The 20,423-nt window shown below is 44.6% G+C and overlaps 1 protein-coding gene and 2 long non-coding RNA genes across 4 annotated transcripts; 1 reads left to right on the top strand and 2 right to left on the bottom strand.

Moving 5' to 3' along the window:
• Nucleotides 1-1,000: 1,000 nt before the first annotated feature.
• Nucleotides 1,001-6,343, bottom strand: LOC144187385 (uncharacterized). Its single transcript, XR_013324855.1, has 3 exons — nt 6,126-6,343; nt 3,717-3,876; nt 1,001-1,095 (listed from the first exon to the last, which is right to left on the bottom strand). It is a non-coding gene; the product is annotated as an uncharacterized LOC144187385 (long non-coding RNA).
• On the top strand, nt 3,222-20,423 carry lrfn5b (leucine rich repeat and fibronectin type III domain containing 5b). 2 transcript variants are annotated; one of them, XM_077710616.1, is made up of 7 exons: nt 3,222-3,786; nt 11,436-12,123; nt 13,187-13,415; nt 14,413-14,587; nt 15,634-15,949; nt 17,631-17,931; nt 17,999-20,423. In XM_077710616.1, exons 2-7 carry the CDS (start codon nt 11,462-11,464, stop codon nt 18,626-18,628), a joined length of 2,313 nt encoding a protein of 770 aa, XP_077566742.1. In that variant the 5' UTR covers nt 3,222-3,786; nt 11,436-11,461; the 3' UTR covers nt 18,629-20,423. The 2 variants fall into 2 exon arrangements, with proteins under 2 accessions (XP_077566742.1, XP_077566741.1); XM_077710615.1 differs by having other exon boundaries at nt 3,222-3,883.
• Nucleotides 12,406-15,922, bottom strand: LOC144187397 (uncharacterized). Its single transcript, XR_013324857.1, has 3 exons — nt 15,623-15,922; nt 13,747-13,808; nt 12,406-12,484 (listed from the first exon to the last, which is right to left on the bottom strand). It is a non-coding gene; the product is annotated as an uncharacterized LOC144187397 (long non-coding RNA).

Raw genomic sequence — 20,423 nt, 5'->3', positions numbered from 1 at the left:
TGTCCTTTAATAGGAAAGCTGTCTTAATAATGGGACATAGGCTTTGTCATCATCACTGATGCCATTGACACCGCAAGACAATCATTAGATGCCATCTCATGCAGTCGGTCAACAGCACGCACCTAAAAAGCGCCTTATCGCCGACAACTCTGACTGCTGTGCGCGTGGGCGCCGTGTGTCAATGCAATTTTCTGGCCGCCAACCGTCCCGGTGACTCACTCAAATATGGCTTCTGACATTAACACTTCCCGCCCGCCGTGCGCCCGCCTGTCATAATTACGTCCGCCGCAAAGTGTTGCCGTTACAATATGCCGTATAATCAACTAGATGAGATATTGTCTGAAATAAACATGACCGTGGACCCCGCGGGGCTACCGCTGCGCAATTTGTGCAACCCAAAGGCTAATTATCCAACTTCAAGGTAAGGAGGGTAACTACCAGAGCATACCAAGTTGAGTTACAGTTCAAAGGTAAGTCAAGAGTATAAAAGTAGAAGCCCCCTCCATCATACTAGTAATCGGCACAGTAGAGTCTGCTAATTGGCCTCAAAGGGAACGACTCCCAAAAAGAATATGTTCTACTAAATTCAGAAATGGGATTGGACATATATCGTCTTCAATGGCTGTGAATGAGTCGTCATGTGTAGCGAGACCTGACGCTGGATATAAGGAATTCTAGCAGTGTACTTAATGAAGTTCTCAATGAAGCTTTTGCCGAGATGACCTCACTAGCGTCCGTATTGATCTGCTCCGGCCTTGGGATCAAACTATTGATTAGGAAAGAAATCTGTAATATGAGCTTTAAATTGCCAGATGTGTTTGTTGAAGTGACAGGAATGAATGCTGGTTGTATCATGGAATACTTTTTCCATTATGTATTTAACTACATCTGAAAATAATTAGGTTGTCAAGTCGCACTGGCATGACTAATGTTGAAATAAAATAGCATAGAAGCCCAGAATGTGAATAACAAGATGTGTTGTTATGAGTGGTGTACATACCGTTTCAATGTGGTTGGATGGAAAATTTCTGGTCTGGAGGAATACAGAAGGGACAGCAAAATGGCTGACTGCATTTTCAATGTTGTTTTGGAGAGCTAAAGAAGAGAATATTTGATCAGAAAAACAGTACGTATTTTGTAAAATACAGTGATATAGTTCTGTATTATTATTATTATTACTAATACTACTACTACTACAAATACCACCATCACTACTACTATTACTACTACAACTACTACAAATACCACCATCACTACTACTATTACTACTACAACTACTACAAATACCACCATCACTACTACTATTACTAATACAACTACTACAAATACCACCATCACTACTACTATGACTACTACAACTACTACAAATACCACCATCACTACTACTATTACTACTACAACTACTACAAATACCACCATCACTACTACTATTACTATTACAACTACTACAAATACAACCATCACTACTACTATTACTACTACAACTACTACAAATACCACCATCACTACTACTATGACTACTACAACTACTACAAATACCACCATCACTACTACTATTACTACTACAACTACTACAAATACCTCCATCACTACTACTATTACTACTACAACTACTACAAATACCACCATCACTACTACTATTACTACTACAACTACTACAAATACCACCATCACTACTACTATGACTACTACAACTACTACAAATACCACCATCACTACTACTATTACTACTACTACTACCACCACTACTACTACTACCACTACTACTACTACTACTACCACTACTACTACTACTACTACTACTACTACTACTACTACTACTACTGCATCTTACAATGTAGTGCGCCTTATATATATGAAACAAATGTTAAGATAGGCCATTCATTAGTGGTGCGGAAAATAGGGTACTTATAGTGTTTTCTAGATAAAGTATTCCATTTGTGCTGGTTGTTTGAAAAGCACTTTACAAGGCCCAAAAGTGTAGACATCCCAGGCACGCCCAGGCAGTGGTTTTTGTCCTGTTTTACGGCCACTTTTCACTGCGACCCGCTCTACAGATTCCATCTTCACGCTACAATGTGTTCACTTGGACTTTTACCTTGCCGAAATGGGAGTTGAGATGAGGGAAAGATGTTGATTTTGGTGAAATGTGGGGCCGTGGTCCTTTCGGAGACACTTTTATGATTAAAGGCCGCGTAAATAAACCTGAGCGTATATAATGCGGATTGGGGGAGGGTGGTGTGGAAAGCCAACACGGATCCACAGGGGAGCTTTAAGTTTCAGCTAAGTCAACACAAATTCAACCACTGATCCCTGCAGCTGTACTTTGATTGCAACATGTGAGAAATAACACCAGAACAGACACAAAAATTGATCACAAAAATATCATCTGGCTTTCTAACCTTTGACGGACGGCCCTGGGCGTTCGAGTGGGAGACGTGGCAGCAATTTTGAAACATGACTATTCACAATCGGTTCACACAGGTAAAATGAATGGGACGTATACTGTAGGCAAGAGTATAATGAGTTATGTAAGTCATTAATCATATAGTAACTAGTTTTACATTTTTCAAATGTAGGTTGTTGTTTTTTAACATTTTCAAATTGGAAACAAATAATAAATTGCAATTATTTTTTATTTCAAATAGTGTTTCATTAAAAATGTATAAAAAAAGGGAATTTTTATTTATTATTAATGCTATCTCATTTATTATTGATCAACTTTGGAGTATTATTGGGGACCATAACTAGATTGCATTTCTGTTTTTAAATTGAACATTTTATCACTTTGTACTTATTCCCCCATATTTTAAAATGATTTTTTTTTCTATATATGGTGACACACATTTTGACTCACATCAGTTACACCAAATTAACAGTGACCTACATGACCCAAAATATTAACTACCTAAAAAAGAATCCCTAATATACCTCACCATATCTCAATCAAACAAAATGGTGGACCTCCCGCTTAATTCCCATCACGATCCCCCCTCTGTCAAATTTCCGTCCCATCAGCAAAACAAATCCCATACTTCGGATTACCCCAACTTTTCCCACTTTTCAGGGGCAGTCACTTTCCCCACATCCACCACGCCATCTTCCTTGTCAACCCCCGTCCCGAACGTGGCTCCTACTGCATTCCGCTATCTTTTTTTCTCTCCCTCTCTCTCTTACATGAATAAATAATGCCCGCTGTGCCGCGAGCACGGCCGGCGGGGTTGGCGTGCGTGCGCGCGTCTCGCATCTGCCCGTGCGCACAAAAGCGCTCTCTGTGCGGCCGCCATTGCCATTCGGAGCACGAGCGCGGGCGGAGACCGAGATGATATGTGTGTGCGCGCGCGGATGTGTGACGGCGGTGGCGGCGACCTCGCGGGCAATCTGGATTAGGAGAGAGAGCAGGGACGAGCGAGAGGAATTATAGGAACATCTGGCTGCGGTCCTTCGCAGGGGCTGCTCCAAAAGAAGCATCCGTCCTCTCTCTCTATCTCTCGCTCGCTCGCTATCTCTCGTCATCCCTTTTCTATCTCGCTCATCCTCCCCGTTCTTTTTTCTCTCTTTTTTTTTTGCTTCCCCCCCAAGCGATGCTCACTCCTCCCCGGCGCGCCAGAGAGCTTTTCTTCCTCCCTCCTTGAAGGGCATCGATAGGGCTGCCAAGGCCGGCCACATGTTACCGGAAACAACGCCAACGTGTGCGGGACACCTGAATTAATTACCGTTCTTCTTCTTGGAGGAGATGCCGGTCTTCTCCCCGTGACCGGCGCGGCCGGACGTGTCCTCCGCAAGGTAAATGGAATTCTTCTCCCGGCTGTCAATCAACTCGAGAGCGGCCCATGTTAATTGACCGGCGGCGGCGTCTTCTCGCATCCGGCGCTTCTGCAAGGTCAGAAAAAAAAAAAAAAGAAACGTTTTGAGTTTATTTTCCCTTCACGTGCGGACGCTGTAATTCATACGAGACATCTGCTGCGGCTATTTTTTTTTTTTTTTTTTAGATAGGCGCTACCGACAAAGCTTTTTTTCCGTGATTTAGCGATCTGATATGATATGCAAATGACACCTACAGTCGCAAGGTGTGATGGCGTCTATTCCGGGGGGAACATTAGGGCGCCTCCAGACGGGTTGCGATGTGCGCCGACACGGATCGGGACGCAGTTGTCAAAAGACGTGTTTCTGGCGTGGGCTTGCCGGAGTTTACTCAACTGCGGGAAAGGGTGGAGGCTTTGGTTTGCGTCCCCACCGGAGTTTCAAATTGCATTACTGACATCTGAAATGGGGAGATGGGAACAAAATGGCCAAAATTCAATCCACCGGGGAAGCGAGGTGAAAGTGGGTGTGTCCAAATGTACCGGGACACCAATGGCGGGGTTGTCGACTTGAATAAAAAGGTTTAGGACAGGTGCTAGGGTGAGGGGGAATAAATGGGGTGAACCATTTTCCAAGGAAGGGTGGTGTTGCATTTGTTTTAAGGTGGAAAAGCAATGGAAACTCTGGCTTGTGCTACTAAAGAAATGAACATTTTAGACTTGATTACAGACGCAAAATAGCATATTATGGCTTTCTGGCAACCCCTGATTTGATGACATTTACGACTTTTATCTGACCTGTTTTTGTTTATCAACAGTGTATTTTGTAGGGTTTCCCAAGGATCGTTAACTTTGCTAATCGAGAACACAAAACTGCTGACACCATGGGAAAAAAAAGTACAACTAATGCATAAACATTCCCAACACTGCTAAAATAATGACTGAAAACAGCACTTAACTGTCAAATATCCACTCACATTTACACCAACCTCTGAAAATATCACAACAATGACTCCCACATTTCCATTTTTCCACCATGATAAACAAACAAACCAGACTATTATTAGCTACCATAGACATACAAAGCGATTAGGCCGGATCTTTCCCAATCAAAATGGCTTTGCCGTCAACGGCAGCCAATGAGATGGCACTCCACCTGATAACATGTCCTAGCCGCACTCTGCTAGCTCACTTACACGCCTCGGTGGTCGCCGTCGTCTCAGTTAACAACCGAGGTGATTACACGAGCCATTTTTTTTCCTGCTGGAGGTGCTATTTGGATGATAATGCGCCCGACTGCTAATTGGGGCGCGGCGCCTGATGGGCCACTCTGCGCCCAAATGCGCTAATAAACATCATATTTTTACATAGATTATCTAAGGCATCTCCTTATGACAAGCATTAGTCATCACGTGGGTTATTATTTGGTGGGGTCGCAAACCTTGAAAGGATACATTTTGTCTCTGAATTGCTCAATGCCTGCCATTGACATTAATGGGAATTCAATCCATTTCCATACATTTAGTGGGCCAAAATGCTTGTTTTTTTCCCTCCAGTACGATAAGTTCAATTCAGTTCACTTGGTGGGTGAGTACTAATGGAGCAAGCTGACATTTGGATCCCCTCAAGTTCTTGTGTTCATCAAACAAAGCGACTTTCATCCAAAAAAATGCCATATCCGCCTCCAATTCTTGTAAAAGTACAAATAGTACTAACCCAGACAGCCAATTTCCTCTACTTCTCTGGTATTTGCTCATTTTTGTTTCCCCCCAAACAAGCAAAAGCGACTCTATTCCCTTTCAATTTAGCTCGTCCTCGTTTCTTAACGCAAAAATCTGCCAAAAAACCAGCCGCCGGATGAATCTGTCTACGATCGTGGGAAGGGATTCAACTTATTTTCCCTTTCTGGCTCCCCCCCCATACGCAAAAGCATCCCCGCCAACCGCCCGCCAGGAATTAAACGGGCCGAGGGGAACGTAGATTGATATTCCGGAGAGCTTTTCAAGGTTTCTCGGCGCGAAAAAGAAAAAAAAATCCCAGGTCACGAGCCTCCACCTCCTCCCGCTTCACATCAGGGGGTGCGATCGTAGGAGAGTGGCGGCGGAATGCAGATGAGCGTCGGAAAATACCAGGGTGTCCGTCCGTCCGGGTGCCCGTTTGCTTTGACGCTGTGACGCCGGGCGAAACGTTTTGCTTGGCAAATGCCAGGGGGAGGGAGACTCACAAATGCTGATGAACAGCACTTGTCAGCAAGCACAGGGCTCTACTTAGCATGACGCTCACATACACACATACAAAAAGCGCGTGTAGAGATGATGATACCTTGACATCCCAGTCAAAGCAGCGAAATTGCAGCTGCCACCGAAATTGCATACGGACGGCCATCATCATCATCCTCCTCCTCCTCCACCTGAAATGCAAAGAAACAAAAAAAAAATGTATCAGGGCATTGTGTTGCACTGCAGCACACGTCGTGGCAATCGGAGGCGGGCGGGATTGACGCAAATTGCATTCAAAGGAGACCCACGTCGCTTTACAATGGGGCCCACAAACGCTTTTTTTCGTCGTCGGGGAATCTGGGGCTCGTTATGTCGACCAAAAATGGCAACTAAATGAATGCTTTCATTGTGTTATACAAGTCTAATCCGATTTATAGCTTCACCACCAACCAGTAATTAGTCAACAACAAAAATGCACAAATAATAACAACAAACACATAATCAATGAATACTACTTATAAATATATCATCAATAAATACATTTTCCAAATCTTCTCTGCTAAAATTTCAATTGTTGTCAAAATACTCCGAATAAAGTGGCGCGGTGGTTAAGTGTTTAGCACGTTCGGCTCGCAGTTGTGAGATCGAGGGCTCAATGGCCGCTGGGTTTGGACTTTGCTTCTGTTATCTTTATCGTCATATCGTTATGCGCGCCGGTATCTCTCGCCTTTTCTCCGCTTGGTTTCCATGGTAATTGCTATTTTTTGGCTGAACCGAGAAGACCCGGCTTTCGTCTTTGGGGCCATCGTGTGAAAAAAAAGAAAGGATGGCGGGGGAAAAAAACAAAGGCAATCCCGGCAGCAAAAACACGGAGAAGCACAAGCCGCTAATTAAGCAGAAACTATGTTGTGGGGGGACGTAATGGCCGACCAGGCGCAAGGTCGTAAATTCCAGATGTCGCAAGTCGATGACAAAGTGACCGCGGACTGCTTTTATTGAGATAGCCAATTGTTTATTTAGAGACATAGTTGACCTCAAAATAGTCTAAATTCTCTCTTTTTTAAGCCATGATCTATTTTATTGTTTCTAACTAGGAAAAAAAACAAAAAAAGGAAAATATTACCATTTTATAGTACCATTTTGGCTTAGAAATTACAATTTTTGGTTTAAAAAGGGGAAAATCAGGAAACATAATATACATCTATAATCCTCATTTGAATTTGAAGCTAAAACAGAAAGTCAGCACTCATGATTAACTTTTTCGGACCGCACAAAATGCTGCGGTGAGCCATATTTGGCCCCCGGGCCGCCACTTGGACACCCACTCTCCATCGCTAGCGTCGGCGGCATTAGCATCAACGGCCGTCTCTCGCCATTAGCGAAGAATAGCGCCCTGACAATGTTCGGGGGGCTTTAAAGCAGAACCTCATTTGTTATCCGTGACTAAATTGTCCGGGTGCGTTCTCCTCAAGGGATTCTTTGTTCTAAATGTCATTAAGGGATCTTGAAAATGAGCCCCCACCCCTCCTCCCCTGATTGCATCTCACCCACCCCCCCCCCTCACCCCCTCACCCTCCACTTATTAATGTGACGTTTCCAGTGTTACCATGGCTCCGCGGCTGTCACCCAAGAGTTAGCGCGTTCGGGGGAAGCGTCGCGACACGTGCTAAGTGTTAACGGGTGGACGACGCGCCATCCGAGGCAGGTCGCTTTCCTGCATCGTCGGGGTCATTTTTTCCGCCATCTTGCTTCTCGTTTGAGTCAAATTGGACATTATAGGGCTAGCAAAGCTCTGATTATCAGGTTGCTTCTTGATAAAATGCAGCAAAGTACTGCATTTTGTGTACTTCTTTAAATTTGAGGAATGTCAAGATCACAAAATGTCAGAAAAAAAACTATATTTCACAAACAGCCCTGTTTAAATTTGAACCCTCCCTCCCAATTTAAAGTTTCTGGAATGTTGACTTTGCCTTGAGTAGATTCTATCTGGAAAAGAGCAAAACTACTTGGGGGGGTTAAGAAAAAAAGTATTTTAGAATATTTTCGAGCTAGTTTTCTCAGTTCTTACAAATGCACCTTCACATGAACTTTACAATTTCTGAACGACAATGTAGCATCTCCAATTCTGCAAGCGATTTCTGACCCAAAAATCAATTCTCCAACCATCTTATTCATCTCGCGTAGCCTCCCCAACATTCCCGTCCCGGCCCGAGTCTTTTGAGAGCCGTGACGCAACCCGGCAAAACATTTCCGCCTCGCCCCGGTCGCCAGGCCAGTTTCTTTCTCGCCCGCCTGGCTGCCCGCCCGTGGGAGAGCGTCTATATTCTCCGCTACCTTACACCACTGCTTTTCTGCAGTCGTCTGTTTCCATAGCTGGGGGGGGGGGGGGTTGTATGGCGAGCTGCCTCTATTAGGCAGCTTTCCGCCCACCGGCGCGCACGTGTGGGCGTGCGCTGTCAGTCTGTTGCATTCTCCGGGGGCGCCTAGACAAGCCGGGAGGTGGTAAAGCAACATGTGATTGACTGGGCAAGAGACAACGGTCAGTACGCTTTTTTTGGGGGGGGGGGCTTGTCGGGCTTATCTGGAGCCAAATGAGCGTGCCGGGTAATGAGTGTTGGGCGGCGCGGTGACATTTAAAAGACGAAGCGCCTGATGGATGAACCCGTTGATTGATTATCTGCTTATTTGTCCGCGTACCTGATGAGCGCAACCTGTTATGCAAATCCCGCTGGAACGCCGATAATGAAATGCAAATAAGGGGGGACGTTTGGCTACATTTTCTACGGGAAGAAGGTGGCGGGGGAGGGAGGGGGGGAGCGCGGAACGGCCCGCTTGGCCACCCGCTCGATCGATATTACGTCTGGAGCGCAATTTGAGCCTGGAAGTTGCGGGTCGGTTGCTGTGCCTGTTTGCGCATCTACAAAAGGCCCGGTCGGTCAGACTCGGAGGAGCGAACGACGTGGCTCGCATGGTGACAATAAAAAGGCAATCTATTTCATCGGATTCAAATTTGCTCTCCATTAGTGCAAACGTTGGCCTCATCAATGTCCGTCTAGAACTTGGCTACACTTTAAAGACAGCACAAACATTTGAGTTGCTCAGATGTTCTGCCTAACAACCCTAAGTATGACTATGTATATCAAGATGAGCTCTAATAACCCATCATATTACCAGTAATATCAACCTAGATTGTGATTGTACACATTTTACTATTGTACAATTGTACTTTTTGATGATTTGTATAGATTTTACAAAAAATTCAACACATCAACAAAGGCTGGCTCTAGAGGTGACTGTGTAGCTCCCTTCAAAAAGAGTACTAAATTGGCCAAAGCACCTTCTCTCTTCATACCTGAAACTTAATAGCAATTAGCATAGGCTACAATCTTACATATATAAGTATAAATGTTCATTCCTATGTGTTGCCCCTTATTAAATAAATCATACTGAAACTAATCCTAAAAACAACAAACCTCTGTATCCCAAATCCTTATCAATCTGTAACTCACAGACTTAGACCTCAGTTCCATGCATGCAACTAAACATGAATGCACATAAACTCCTGGCAAATAACATTTTGGCAGGTATAATAATACAATGCTAAGTATGCTAGGCTCTCCCCGGGATGGCTCTCTGCTGATAGTTTAGTACGATGAGCTTTTTAATTGCTCAGCCAAAAAAATATAAAAATCATTTCTCCCTTATCGCCACCCCGGCGCATTTCAAATCCGACCCCCTTCTGTCCGCCATTTTCCTCGACTGTCAAAGTGTAACGACGGTCGCCGACCCTCCCGAACCGTCGCCGCGCCACCCGATGTTTCCCCTTTGCCCGGGATGTCGAGGTTATTAGACGCACGTTGGCTTTGGAATTCGCGGCGGCATTTATTTGACGGGGCCGGACTTTTATCCGCGGCGTCGACAATGGAGGCATTACGGGGCAAACCACACGGCCATGATCATAAATCAGACCATTTTGGTCCGTATTTAAAGGTTAGTCTGGGGATTTTTACCGCAGGTGTGGGATAGCCATTTCTTGTTCTGGGCATTTCATTGGATTGGTCTTGACTTTTGGGAAGAAAAAAATGACTCCAAATTTCATCTCTTGACACTCACTATACGATCTTCACTTTACGCTCCGACAAGGTCTCGAGATTTATAAAATGGATCTGCCCTTATCCTTCATTTCGACTGCTTCTCAAGTAATAGCGGCGAGAGAGAGCGAGACAAAAATCAATGGCGCGACAGAGCACGTGGTCGAGCCCGTTCTATTTCGGATCGGGCTTCAAACTTTCACCCCGGGGTGTGCGAAGGCGCGAACCGCGGCTTTAGCTAACCGGAAAGGCAGGAAAGGCGGAATCGGAGTCGGGAGGCGGGCTCGCAGACATAAGCCGCTTTGAAACGGCGGCGGATTCTACCACGTCGCAGAAAGCAAAAACTGTGAAGTTCAACGCTCGACTCATCTATCCTGTCATGTTGTGTTAATAGCAATTGTCAATGCGATGAGTATTTTCTAAGCCTGTTAAGTTTCCACTCGACTTTCTGCTCCCCCGTGCGCCAAATTTCATAGAAATTGTGTGAAAGGGAATAAAGTCGGAAAAGCGGGACGGGCTAGACGTAAAGCGCTGGCGCATTATCATCAAAGCTGCTTTTTCTCTTTCCCTTCTTCTTCCTCAGACGTGGTGGCGGCGTGAAATAACCACGAGTCGAGCTCCGGGTGTTTTTTTAGTCCGTGTGCGAGTGGGGCTTAAAACAAGCACGTCTTCAATTATTTGGAACGGGAAAAGACAACAGCTTTCTGATTGTACCGTGGTGACGGAACATTGCTGACGAGAGCTGTTGCTAATAGTGTGGGTTACACGGATAATGAAGGCCGGGGGGGTAGATTACCCAGATCCGGCCGGAATCGAAAATGCGACTGACCGGAAGCGCTACAACCCAGTGCAAATGCCAGAAAACAACAAAAGACAACTGACACTAGGAAATAAATGCCTACGATTTCATGCCGGATAAATTTGAAATTCTCTTGTTGGCCCCGGCAACAGAGCAAGGCTAAAAATGAAGCTTTTCAAAATGAAAACGGTCCTCAAGAGCACCCCAAATCATCCAACACAAAGCACCCCTGTGAAGTCTGCAGGTGACTAATTAGTTCCCCGTCTAATTCGCGGCGCATTCCTCATGCTCCAGCACCCCCCCCCCCCCCGCTCACCTTTTGGACACATTGGCGAGCCGATGATTCTATTTACAATCTCGCAACGAAGCGCCAGAGGCTCAAAAGCGTCTGGGCCCGCCTTGAAAGGGACCAATTCCCCCCAGCAAGACAAATGAATGTTTAATAGCGACGACAGCGCTGCGACGTCTCGGCTCGATAAAGCATTTCCTTCTATCTGCGTCTCTTTCTCCCTTATCTCGGCAGGCGCCAGCGCGCGAACGACCAATCCGATGGAGCTCCTCCTGCTTTATCTGATGGTGGCGTGCGTGGCCGTCAAGGCCCACAAGGTTCAAGTGTGCCCCAAACGTTGCGTGTGCCAGGTCCTCAACCCTAATTTGGCCACGCTGTGCGACAAAAAAGGCCTCCTGTTCGTGCCTCCCAACATCGACCGGCACACGGTGGAAATGCGGCTGGGGGATAACTTTGTCACCAGCGTCAAGCGCAAGGACTTTGCCAACATGACTAAGCTGGTGGACCTGACGCTCTCCCGCAACACCATCGGGACCATCGTGCCGCACGCTTTCAAAGACCTGGAGAACCTGCGGGCGCTCCACCTGGACAGCAACCGGCTGACACGCATCACCAATGACACCTTCAGCGGCATGTCAAAGCTGCACCACCTGATCCTCAACAACAACCAGCTCACGCACATCCAGATCGGTGCTTTCAACGACCTGACGGCCCTGGAAGAGCTGGATCTGTCATACAACAACCTGGAGAGCGTCCCCTGGGTGGCCATCCAGAGGATGGCTAGTCTCCATACGCTTAACTTGGACCACAACATGCTAAGCCACATCCCGGAGGGCACCTTTGCTGGCCTGCAAAAGCTCAAGAGGTTAGATGTCACCTCCAACAAGCTGCAGAAGTTACCCCCGGACCCTATTTTCCAAAGGTGAGCGCAAACTATGCATAAAATGGAAGTTTTTAGAACTATTCATGTCTACAATTCCATTTTGCTGAGTAGAAGTTATGCATAAGACGTTTTCGAGCTATTCATGTCTACAATTCTATTTTGTTGTATAGTGCCTTTTTCACAACTGGATTATACATATTAACATTGCATGAGGTGACACTCGCTAAAAACATTGTTTTCCCTCAAAAAGCTTTTATTTACGTTGTTATCTCTATTTTAATGAGGCAATTAAGCGTATTGCAGACAAAAGATGAGAAACTAACCTGTTGTATGGTCAATTCTGCAGTTCTTGCGTTTTTCCTCGCCATCACGTTTAACCTCAGTACGTCGCATTAGTTCACTGTAAAAAACAAAAAGCTTTCCGTTAAAAACAAACAAAAAAAAGCTTTACGTGACGATCTTTGCTGTTCTTTTGAAGTATATTTTGCCCCAAACAACTTCTCCATACATTCCGCTATAGTATTCATTTAAATGGGCGTTTGTGAACCACGTTTGACCTACTTTCGACGTCATCTGAACGCGACCAGTCCAGGTTAAGCACAGTGTGACGTAGTATTGGTGCCCCAAACAACTTCTCCATACATTCCGCTATAGTACTCATTTAAATGGGCGTTTCTGGACCACGTTTGACCTACTTTCAACGTCATCTGAACGCGACCAGTCCAGGTTAAGCACAGTGTGACGTAGTATTGGTTCGTAGGAGGGCAATAACAAACAATAACATTGCCAGGGGAAGGAAAATACAGTTGATACATGTTCAACAATCCAAACTTACAAGACCAAATCATCACATATTAAGACCACAGGAACTATAAAACAAAAGTTATTTTTTCCAATCTTGCACTTATAATTTTTTTTACCAGTATAATTAAAAGTTTAATTATATAAATCTTTCCTGAAAGCAATAAGTCAAATACAACATATTCATTATACATGTCCTATTTTCAACACATATCAGTAGTTATAAAGTTGACAAAATTGTCCTTCTTAAACAAAAAAAAAATGACATAATAGTAAAATAATATAATTTATGGTTCCACAGAGCGGGTGTCCTGGCCACCTCGGGGATCATAAGCCCCACATCGTTCGCATTAAGCTTTGGCGGAAACCCGCTGAGGTGCAACTGCGAGCTTCTCTGGCTTCGGAGGTTGCGGCGCGAGGACGACCTGGAGACCTGCGCTTCGCCCCAGCACCTCGCCGGACGCTATTTCTGGACCGTGTCGGAAGAGGAGTTCCTGTGTGAGCCTCCTCTCATCACAAGGCACTCTCAGGTGCGACCCCCAAAACTCTCTCATAATCCGCTGTAGCTTCACATCAAATATCACACTTGGCAGACTTTTAAAGCTGTCGGGAGGCCCCCCGGGGCATCTCCACCGGCATGATATTGTCAAAGTATTTTTTGGAAACAACTTTTACCCATAAGAAGGCCATCGCATACATAACAAGTGGCCTGAAGTTCTCCAAAAAGCATGACTATAACTATTATGACTTGTACTGTAATTTCAGTACTGTTTATTACCTGTGTTATTTGAAGATTTAGATCATTCGTTGCTTTGACTGAAAAACCCGACAATGAGTAGGAAAAGTGTGTGAATAACTCACCAGGGACTTTTTCTTCTTTTTGTTGTTTATTTGAAGGGAAGTGTTGATCTCAGGGTGAAAACCTTAAATGAGATCATGAGAAAGCATGAAACACACATGTCATTATGAATAGCACCTTAACTAAATAAACACATGGCAAAAGCACAGTTAGCTTAACTAACAAGAAACAATTTGCCTAAAGGTCATCCATTTTACAAAACACTTTTTACTCATCATTAGTCATAGTTAGTGTGCATCCATGGAAATAAAAAAAAAGTGCATTTAAAATCCTTCCCTTCACATGACACCACTTTTATGAAAAATCGAACCATTACTGTAGTAATTATTGAAACATTTCCCACTTTTCTGTACTAATTAGGTTATTATTATTACTCATAATGTTACTTTATTTCCATAACTGCCACCAATACCTCAATTCCGACATTCCAAACCCATCTGCTTCAAATGACAACGATAAACATCCCATCCATTTAACGTAAGTAACTGTATCTCAGGCCCGTTTTGCAATGTGGCAGACATTTATGGTTCACGCGCATTTGCCGCCATATCGACGCTAATTCAACATTACGACGCGATCAATAGTCGATTACGTTTACAGGGGACCGAGCCGTAAAAAAGCCCAAAGGCGCTCGATTTATCGCCCCCCCTCCGCTGTTGTGGTCGCAGGAGATGCGAGCCCTGGAGGGTCAGAGCGTGACGTTACGATGTAAGGCGCGAGGGGACCCGGAGCCCGTCGTCCACTGGATCGCCCCCGACGGACGCCTCATGTCTAACTCGTCCAGAGCGTCGGTGCACGCCGACGGCACGTTGGACATCCTCATCAGCACCGTCAAAGACTCGGGTTAGTTTTCTCTCCCTCTCTCTCTCTCTCTTGGCTATCTTTACTGACGGCTATTTGAGTTTTCTTTGAAAACACGCGCGCTTCTTTCCGGGAGGTCAAGGCAAACTAGTAATAGCATTTCCAATTTGGTTGGAAGGGGAAAATTGATTTGATTGGATTGCTCAAATTGCGCCAGCCCAGATGTCACGCTGGCTAAGCCAATTTGGAAATTGAGATCATATCATACCGAGCCAAGTATTGTGGATTTGGGGGCGTAATTAAGGTGATTGAGTCATCACAAAAAGACTAAATTAAGAATATTTTTTTAGGACCAGCGCATGTTTTTGGGCTTTTCTTTTCAAAAAGGTGATCTAGCATTATTATTATTTTAAATAACTTTTGATTTATACGAAAGAGTATGATACTCAAAATTTGAACTCTAAAGTTAGCATTCTAAAATGAAACTTTTAATTGAACTTTAAAGGATTTTGAAGTTTATCGCCATCCACATTCAACAATGAATGGCTAATTACAGAGAAAAAAAATGGAAATCACTGGATATTCCTAACAAGTTAAATATTTCAACAGTGGAATAAATTAACCAGTACTTTCAGAAGGTCAAAAAAAGATAATAGAGTACTGATTATGACTGTTTAAAAAATTGTGGAATAACATAATAAGCCCTCAACAGCATTGTCAGAGCTGAAACGACCTCCTTTTATTTTTACAGGGCATCTCAACTAATACCATTTTTTTAAATACTAGAATTAAAATCAATGATAAAACTACATGGCCCAGAATATCCTAATTGATACATAAAGTTGTAAAAATATAGATATATTTTTCCCTAATTGAAACTTCTGTACCATAACTATGATAGAAATCATATTGTAAATGTGGTGGTCTTTTTCCAAGAGCCCATTAAAAACTCATAGTTGAATTTGAATTATTAAGCACTTTGAGCTTTGATGGCTTTCTAAAAATCCCAGCAGTTCCTCCCTCCTCTATTCCGACCCTCCCCGGACCAAAAAAACGTGGCCGGCGATTTAAACTGACCTCTTTTCCAGGCTCGTTCACCTGCGTGGCGTCCAACCCGGCCGGCGAAGCCCAGACGAAGGTGGTCCTGCTGATCGACAAGCTTCCCCACGTGGCCAACAACACTGGCGGCGAGCGTGAAGCGGACCCCGGCTCTTCGGACATCGCCACGGTGACCAAGACGGGGGCGGAGGCGCCCGTGGGAAGGGACACGGAGAAGAAAGTGGTGGTGGCCGACACCACGTCCACCTCGGCCGTGGTCCGCTTCAATTTCCAGAGGAGCGTTCCTGGAATTCGAATGTTTCAGATTCAGTACAACGGAAGCTACGACGACTCACTGGTGTACAGGTGAGCCTATTTTCAAAAGCCTTTTAAAAGCCTTTTAAAAGACTATTTATAGCAGCACCGGAAGGCAAAATATGCGTCTGCATATGTGCCAGTAAATACAATTTATTCTTGTGTTTTCTATACAGCTAGTGCAATACTTTGTAGTCATATTTTTAAAAGTAACATCGAAAATGGTAACAAGTATTCTTCACTAGAAAAAATATTTATAAATATTTCATGCATTTAGACGATCAAAAAAGTTGTGTTAGTCTTCACCCTTATTTTAGTATAGCACCCTGAGACGCTGCGACCAATCCCCTGTCTGTGCCGTCTATCATTATTTGCGCTATCCATTAATCCCAATGGGAGTTCTAATGCCCCGCGTCCGACTTCTCATTCTTCAACGGCTAATCCCCTTTTCCTGGAGTGTACCATTTACCGCCTTGATAACGCTTAATCAACAAAATAATAATCAAAAAAACAAAAAAACAAATGTCAGCAGTAAGCTGAAGATGAAAGCGCCTTCAGCCCAAAAGAAGACGCGTCTGTGGCGTCTTTCATCTCTCCTAACTGTGTTGTTGGGCGATCATCATCGGGACGTGATGGGATGGCGACACAAAAAATGTGTTTTGGTGCCGCGGAGCCGCAATCGCAAAGCTTTCATCGCCTTGCCTTGATGTTTCAATTTACATTTAACACCTACACGGCAAGCCCAGGCGCTAAAAAATTGCCAAAAGTACAGGCGAAAATCCTCTGCACATGTGATGTCGCAAACAAAGTTTTCAATCTAACCGATATATACCTATACATATACATACGTATGTATGCACACATGTATACACACATGTATACACGTATGTATACACATATGTATACACATGTATATACATGTATACATACACATGTATACACATGTATATACATGTATGCATACACATGTATATACATGTATACATACACATGTATACACACATGTACACACACATGTATGCACATATGTATACACATGTATACACATATGTATACACATGTATACACATATGTATACACATATGTATACACATATGTATACACATGTATACACATATGTATACACATATGTATACACATATGTATACACATGTATACACATATGTATACACATATGTATACACATATGTATACACATATGTATACACATATGTATACACACATGTATACACATATGTATACACACATGTATACACACATGTTTACACACATGTATACACACATGTATACACACATGTATACACACATGTATACACACATGTATACACACATGTATACACACATGTATACACACATGTATACACACATGTATACACATGTATACACACATGTATACACATGTATACACACATGTATACACATGTATACACACATGTATGCACACATGTATACACACATGTATACACATATGTATACACATACATGTATACACATGTATACACATACATGTATACACATACATGTATACACATACATGTACACACATGCATACACATACATGTATACACATGAATACACATACATGTATACACATACATGTATACACATACATGTATACACATGAATACACATACATGTATACACATACATGTATACACACATGTACACACATATGTATATGTGCATTCTCAGAGTACAAAAAACCCTTACCTGACGTGTTGGTTTGTTCCAGAATGATCCCGCCCACCAGCGAGAGCATCCTGGTCAACAACCTGGCGGCGGGGACCCAATACGACCTTTGCGTCCTGGCCATCTACGACGACCAGGTCACCTCTCTGACCGCCACCCGGGTGGTGGGCTGCGTCCACTTCATCACCGAACCGCAGTACCTGCGCTGCCACTTTATGCAGTCGCAGTTCCTGGGCGGAACCATCGTGGTCATCATCGGCGGGATCATCGTGGCTTCTGTCCTGGCCTTTATCATCTTTCTCATTGTGCGCTACCGGGTCTGCAACCAGGGAGAGAGTGATAAGGTTAGATTTTTCCATAATCCTACCTACCATGTTGCCATTCTCCAACGCCATCTTGCTTCCCCCTTAGGCTCTGGAGATGGGCGACCTCCGTTCCCTGAGCAGCGACGGTCAACTCCAAGGCTGCGGGCTCCCCAAATCTCTTTCCAAGCAAGTCCTGCGCCCTGAGAAGAACGACAAAGAGTGCCCAAGAGCGCCCCCGCCGGAGCCCGCCAAGCCGCGAGCGCCCCCGGCCGCCGCCTCCACCCCCAAAATCATCCTACCCGACTGCACCGTGTCCACCTCGGCCGCCAGCCACAGCTGGCACCCGGCGTCCCCGAGGTCCAAACGCCCCACTGAAGCGCGGCGGGCCGACGTTCAGCTGAACAACGTCAACCGCAATAACTCATCGTCGGGGTCGCCGGCACTGGCGCGGGTGCAAGCGGCCGGCTGGAGCGCGGCCCCCAGGGTCCGCCGGCAACCCCGCCAGTACATGACGGTGCCGGCGGGGGGCGTGCGGGTCAACCGCAGACACTCCCTCAACACGGACTCGTCCAGGGAGCGCCTGTACGTGGCGTACCCCAAGACGGGGGCGGGGCTACGCTCCAAGAGAAGCCTATCCATGAGCGGCGAGCTACCGCAAGTCAACGCCACCGTAAACGTTCTGCGCCCCCGGGACAGGCTGTCTCGCTCCGAGTGGCTCTTGGAGAGCACCTTGTGATTGGGAGTTTACCCCAATGGATTTTGGCCACGCCCACACTACAAGCTCCGCCTTCCCAACTGGGACAACGGCGGGTTTTATACGCTATAACCAATCGACGTCTTCTTCAATGGTGGACTACAAGAAGCACAATGTGTATAAAACAAGCGTACAAAAGGTTTTCAGAGGCCAATCATCTGGACAAGGGAAAACCATTTGAGAATTGAGGACCAATCCTTAACGGGAAATCGTTTGGCCAAAATGGCGGACAATTTGAGCTGGAATTTGGCCATTTGGACAAAATTTTGACATTGCTTTGTCGCATTGGCGTGGCAATATGTTGTGATTTGTGTCCATTTTTACTATTTAATAACCCAATCAGATTGACTTGAGAGGTCAAAAAGGTCAAACCTATTTCTTTTTGTTTTCAGCAAACTATAAAATATGAATGTGACATTTTTCGCACCATTATTGATGTACGCGGTAGGGACGTAAATGGCTGCCATACAATTCAAATCAATATTTTGCTCTTGTGAAAGTGCCGTAAATGGATCCAACTGTTTTAAATACCACATTACAATTTCACATTCAACTTACGTTCAATTTCACCCAAAGCAATAAAAAGCGCAAATTGTCCGCCATTTTGTCCCTTACAAAAAAATATCCATTACATTTCTCTATTTGATAAACTCAATTGGATCGTTATTAACTCGTCAATGACGTTCGTTAGTATTAAAAAACATTTCCCCAGAAAGTAGCCTTAGCCGTACGAGTCCACGACCCGGAAGATGGATAGCGAGGATAAAGAATCAATTCTCAAGCGGCTTTCCGTCGGCGACCCTTATTGTCATTCCCGACGCGCGAACCCGGACTGACCTTGGCGCTGTTTTTGCGTGCGCGGGAAGATAACGAATGTGCTTTTACATCCCAGACGCAGCAGAATGCAGCATTTTTTTTTTGTTCGGATACCGCCCTCCGGTTTGAATCGATCAAATCTCTTTTATCGCGTAATTACGTCAAGGCCCGACGGGCCCGACGGGCGCGGCGACCGGCGGCCGATGAATGGAGACGTTTTTCTTTCTTAAAGTATTATGGTGTCGATGCGAACAGACTTTAAAGAGGAAAAGGAGCACGGCGGGAAATGGCCTTTTGAGTTTGCTGTTGTTTCTGTTTGATGTTGAACAGTATAAATAAAAGCAGTGATACCAGGGACATTTCTTATGGGATGTCCGCTACTACGCCACTTGGCCTATTTTGTTAAAGTTGCTTTTTGGGAGTTCTTTTCTGGATGTGGATGGCTTTTGGAGAGTGAGGTGTGTTGGCAGGTCGGCGCCGTGTGTTACGTGAGCAACGGCGGCACGCCAAAAATTCAATTGGACTGAAGGAGGTGACTCAGTGTTTTGTGCTGATGTTTTTTTGGCCGGAAAAAAAACAAGACATTAATGGCTTTGGATTTGCCAGAATTGAAAAAAACAAGTGGAAAAGTTCATTTTTATCGCTTGAACTTTTGTTCCTGTGAGTAATATTCACTGGTTTGTATTATCAGCAATGGCAATAAGAAGCCAATAATGAGTGGTAAGCCTTCAATTTCGATATGTCATTTAATGGAGTGAGAAAATGGTGGTTTAAGTCTAATTTGACTGAAGTTTGACTGAGTGTGATCAAAAATTATTCTTCATTTTTTTAATGATGCCAATAAGATGGAGTATTTGTTCTGATCCATTCATTTACAAAAACTGCTTATTTTTATCAGGGTCGCGGGGGTGCTCGACTCTATCCCAGCTAACTTTAAACAAAAAGGCAAACCACACTATGG

This window comes from Stigmatopora nigra, chromosome 2, assembly GCF_051989575.1.
Source record: "Stigmatopora nigra isolate UIUO_SnigA chromosome 2, RoL_Snig_1.1, whole genome shotgun sequence".
In the NCBI taxonomy this organism is placed as follows: domain Eukaryota; kingdom Metazoa; phylum Chordata; class Actinopteri; order Syngnathiformes; family Syngnathidae; genus Stigmatopora; species Stigmatopora nigra.
The sequence above is the reverse complement of the archived record's forward strand: the minus strand, read 5'-3'. Positions and strand labels throughout refer to the sequence as shown.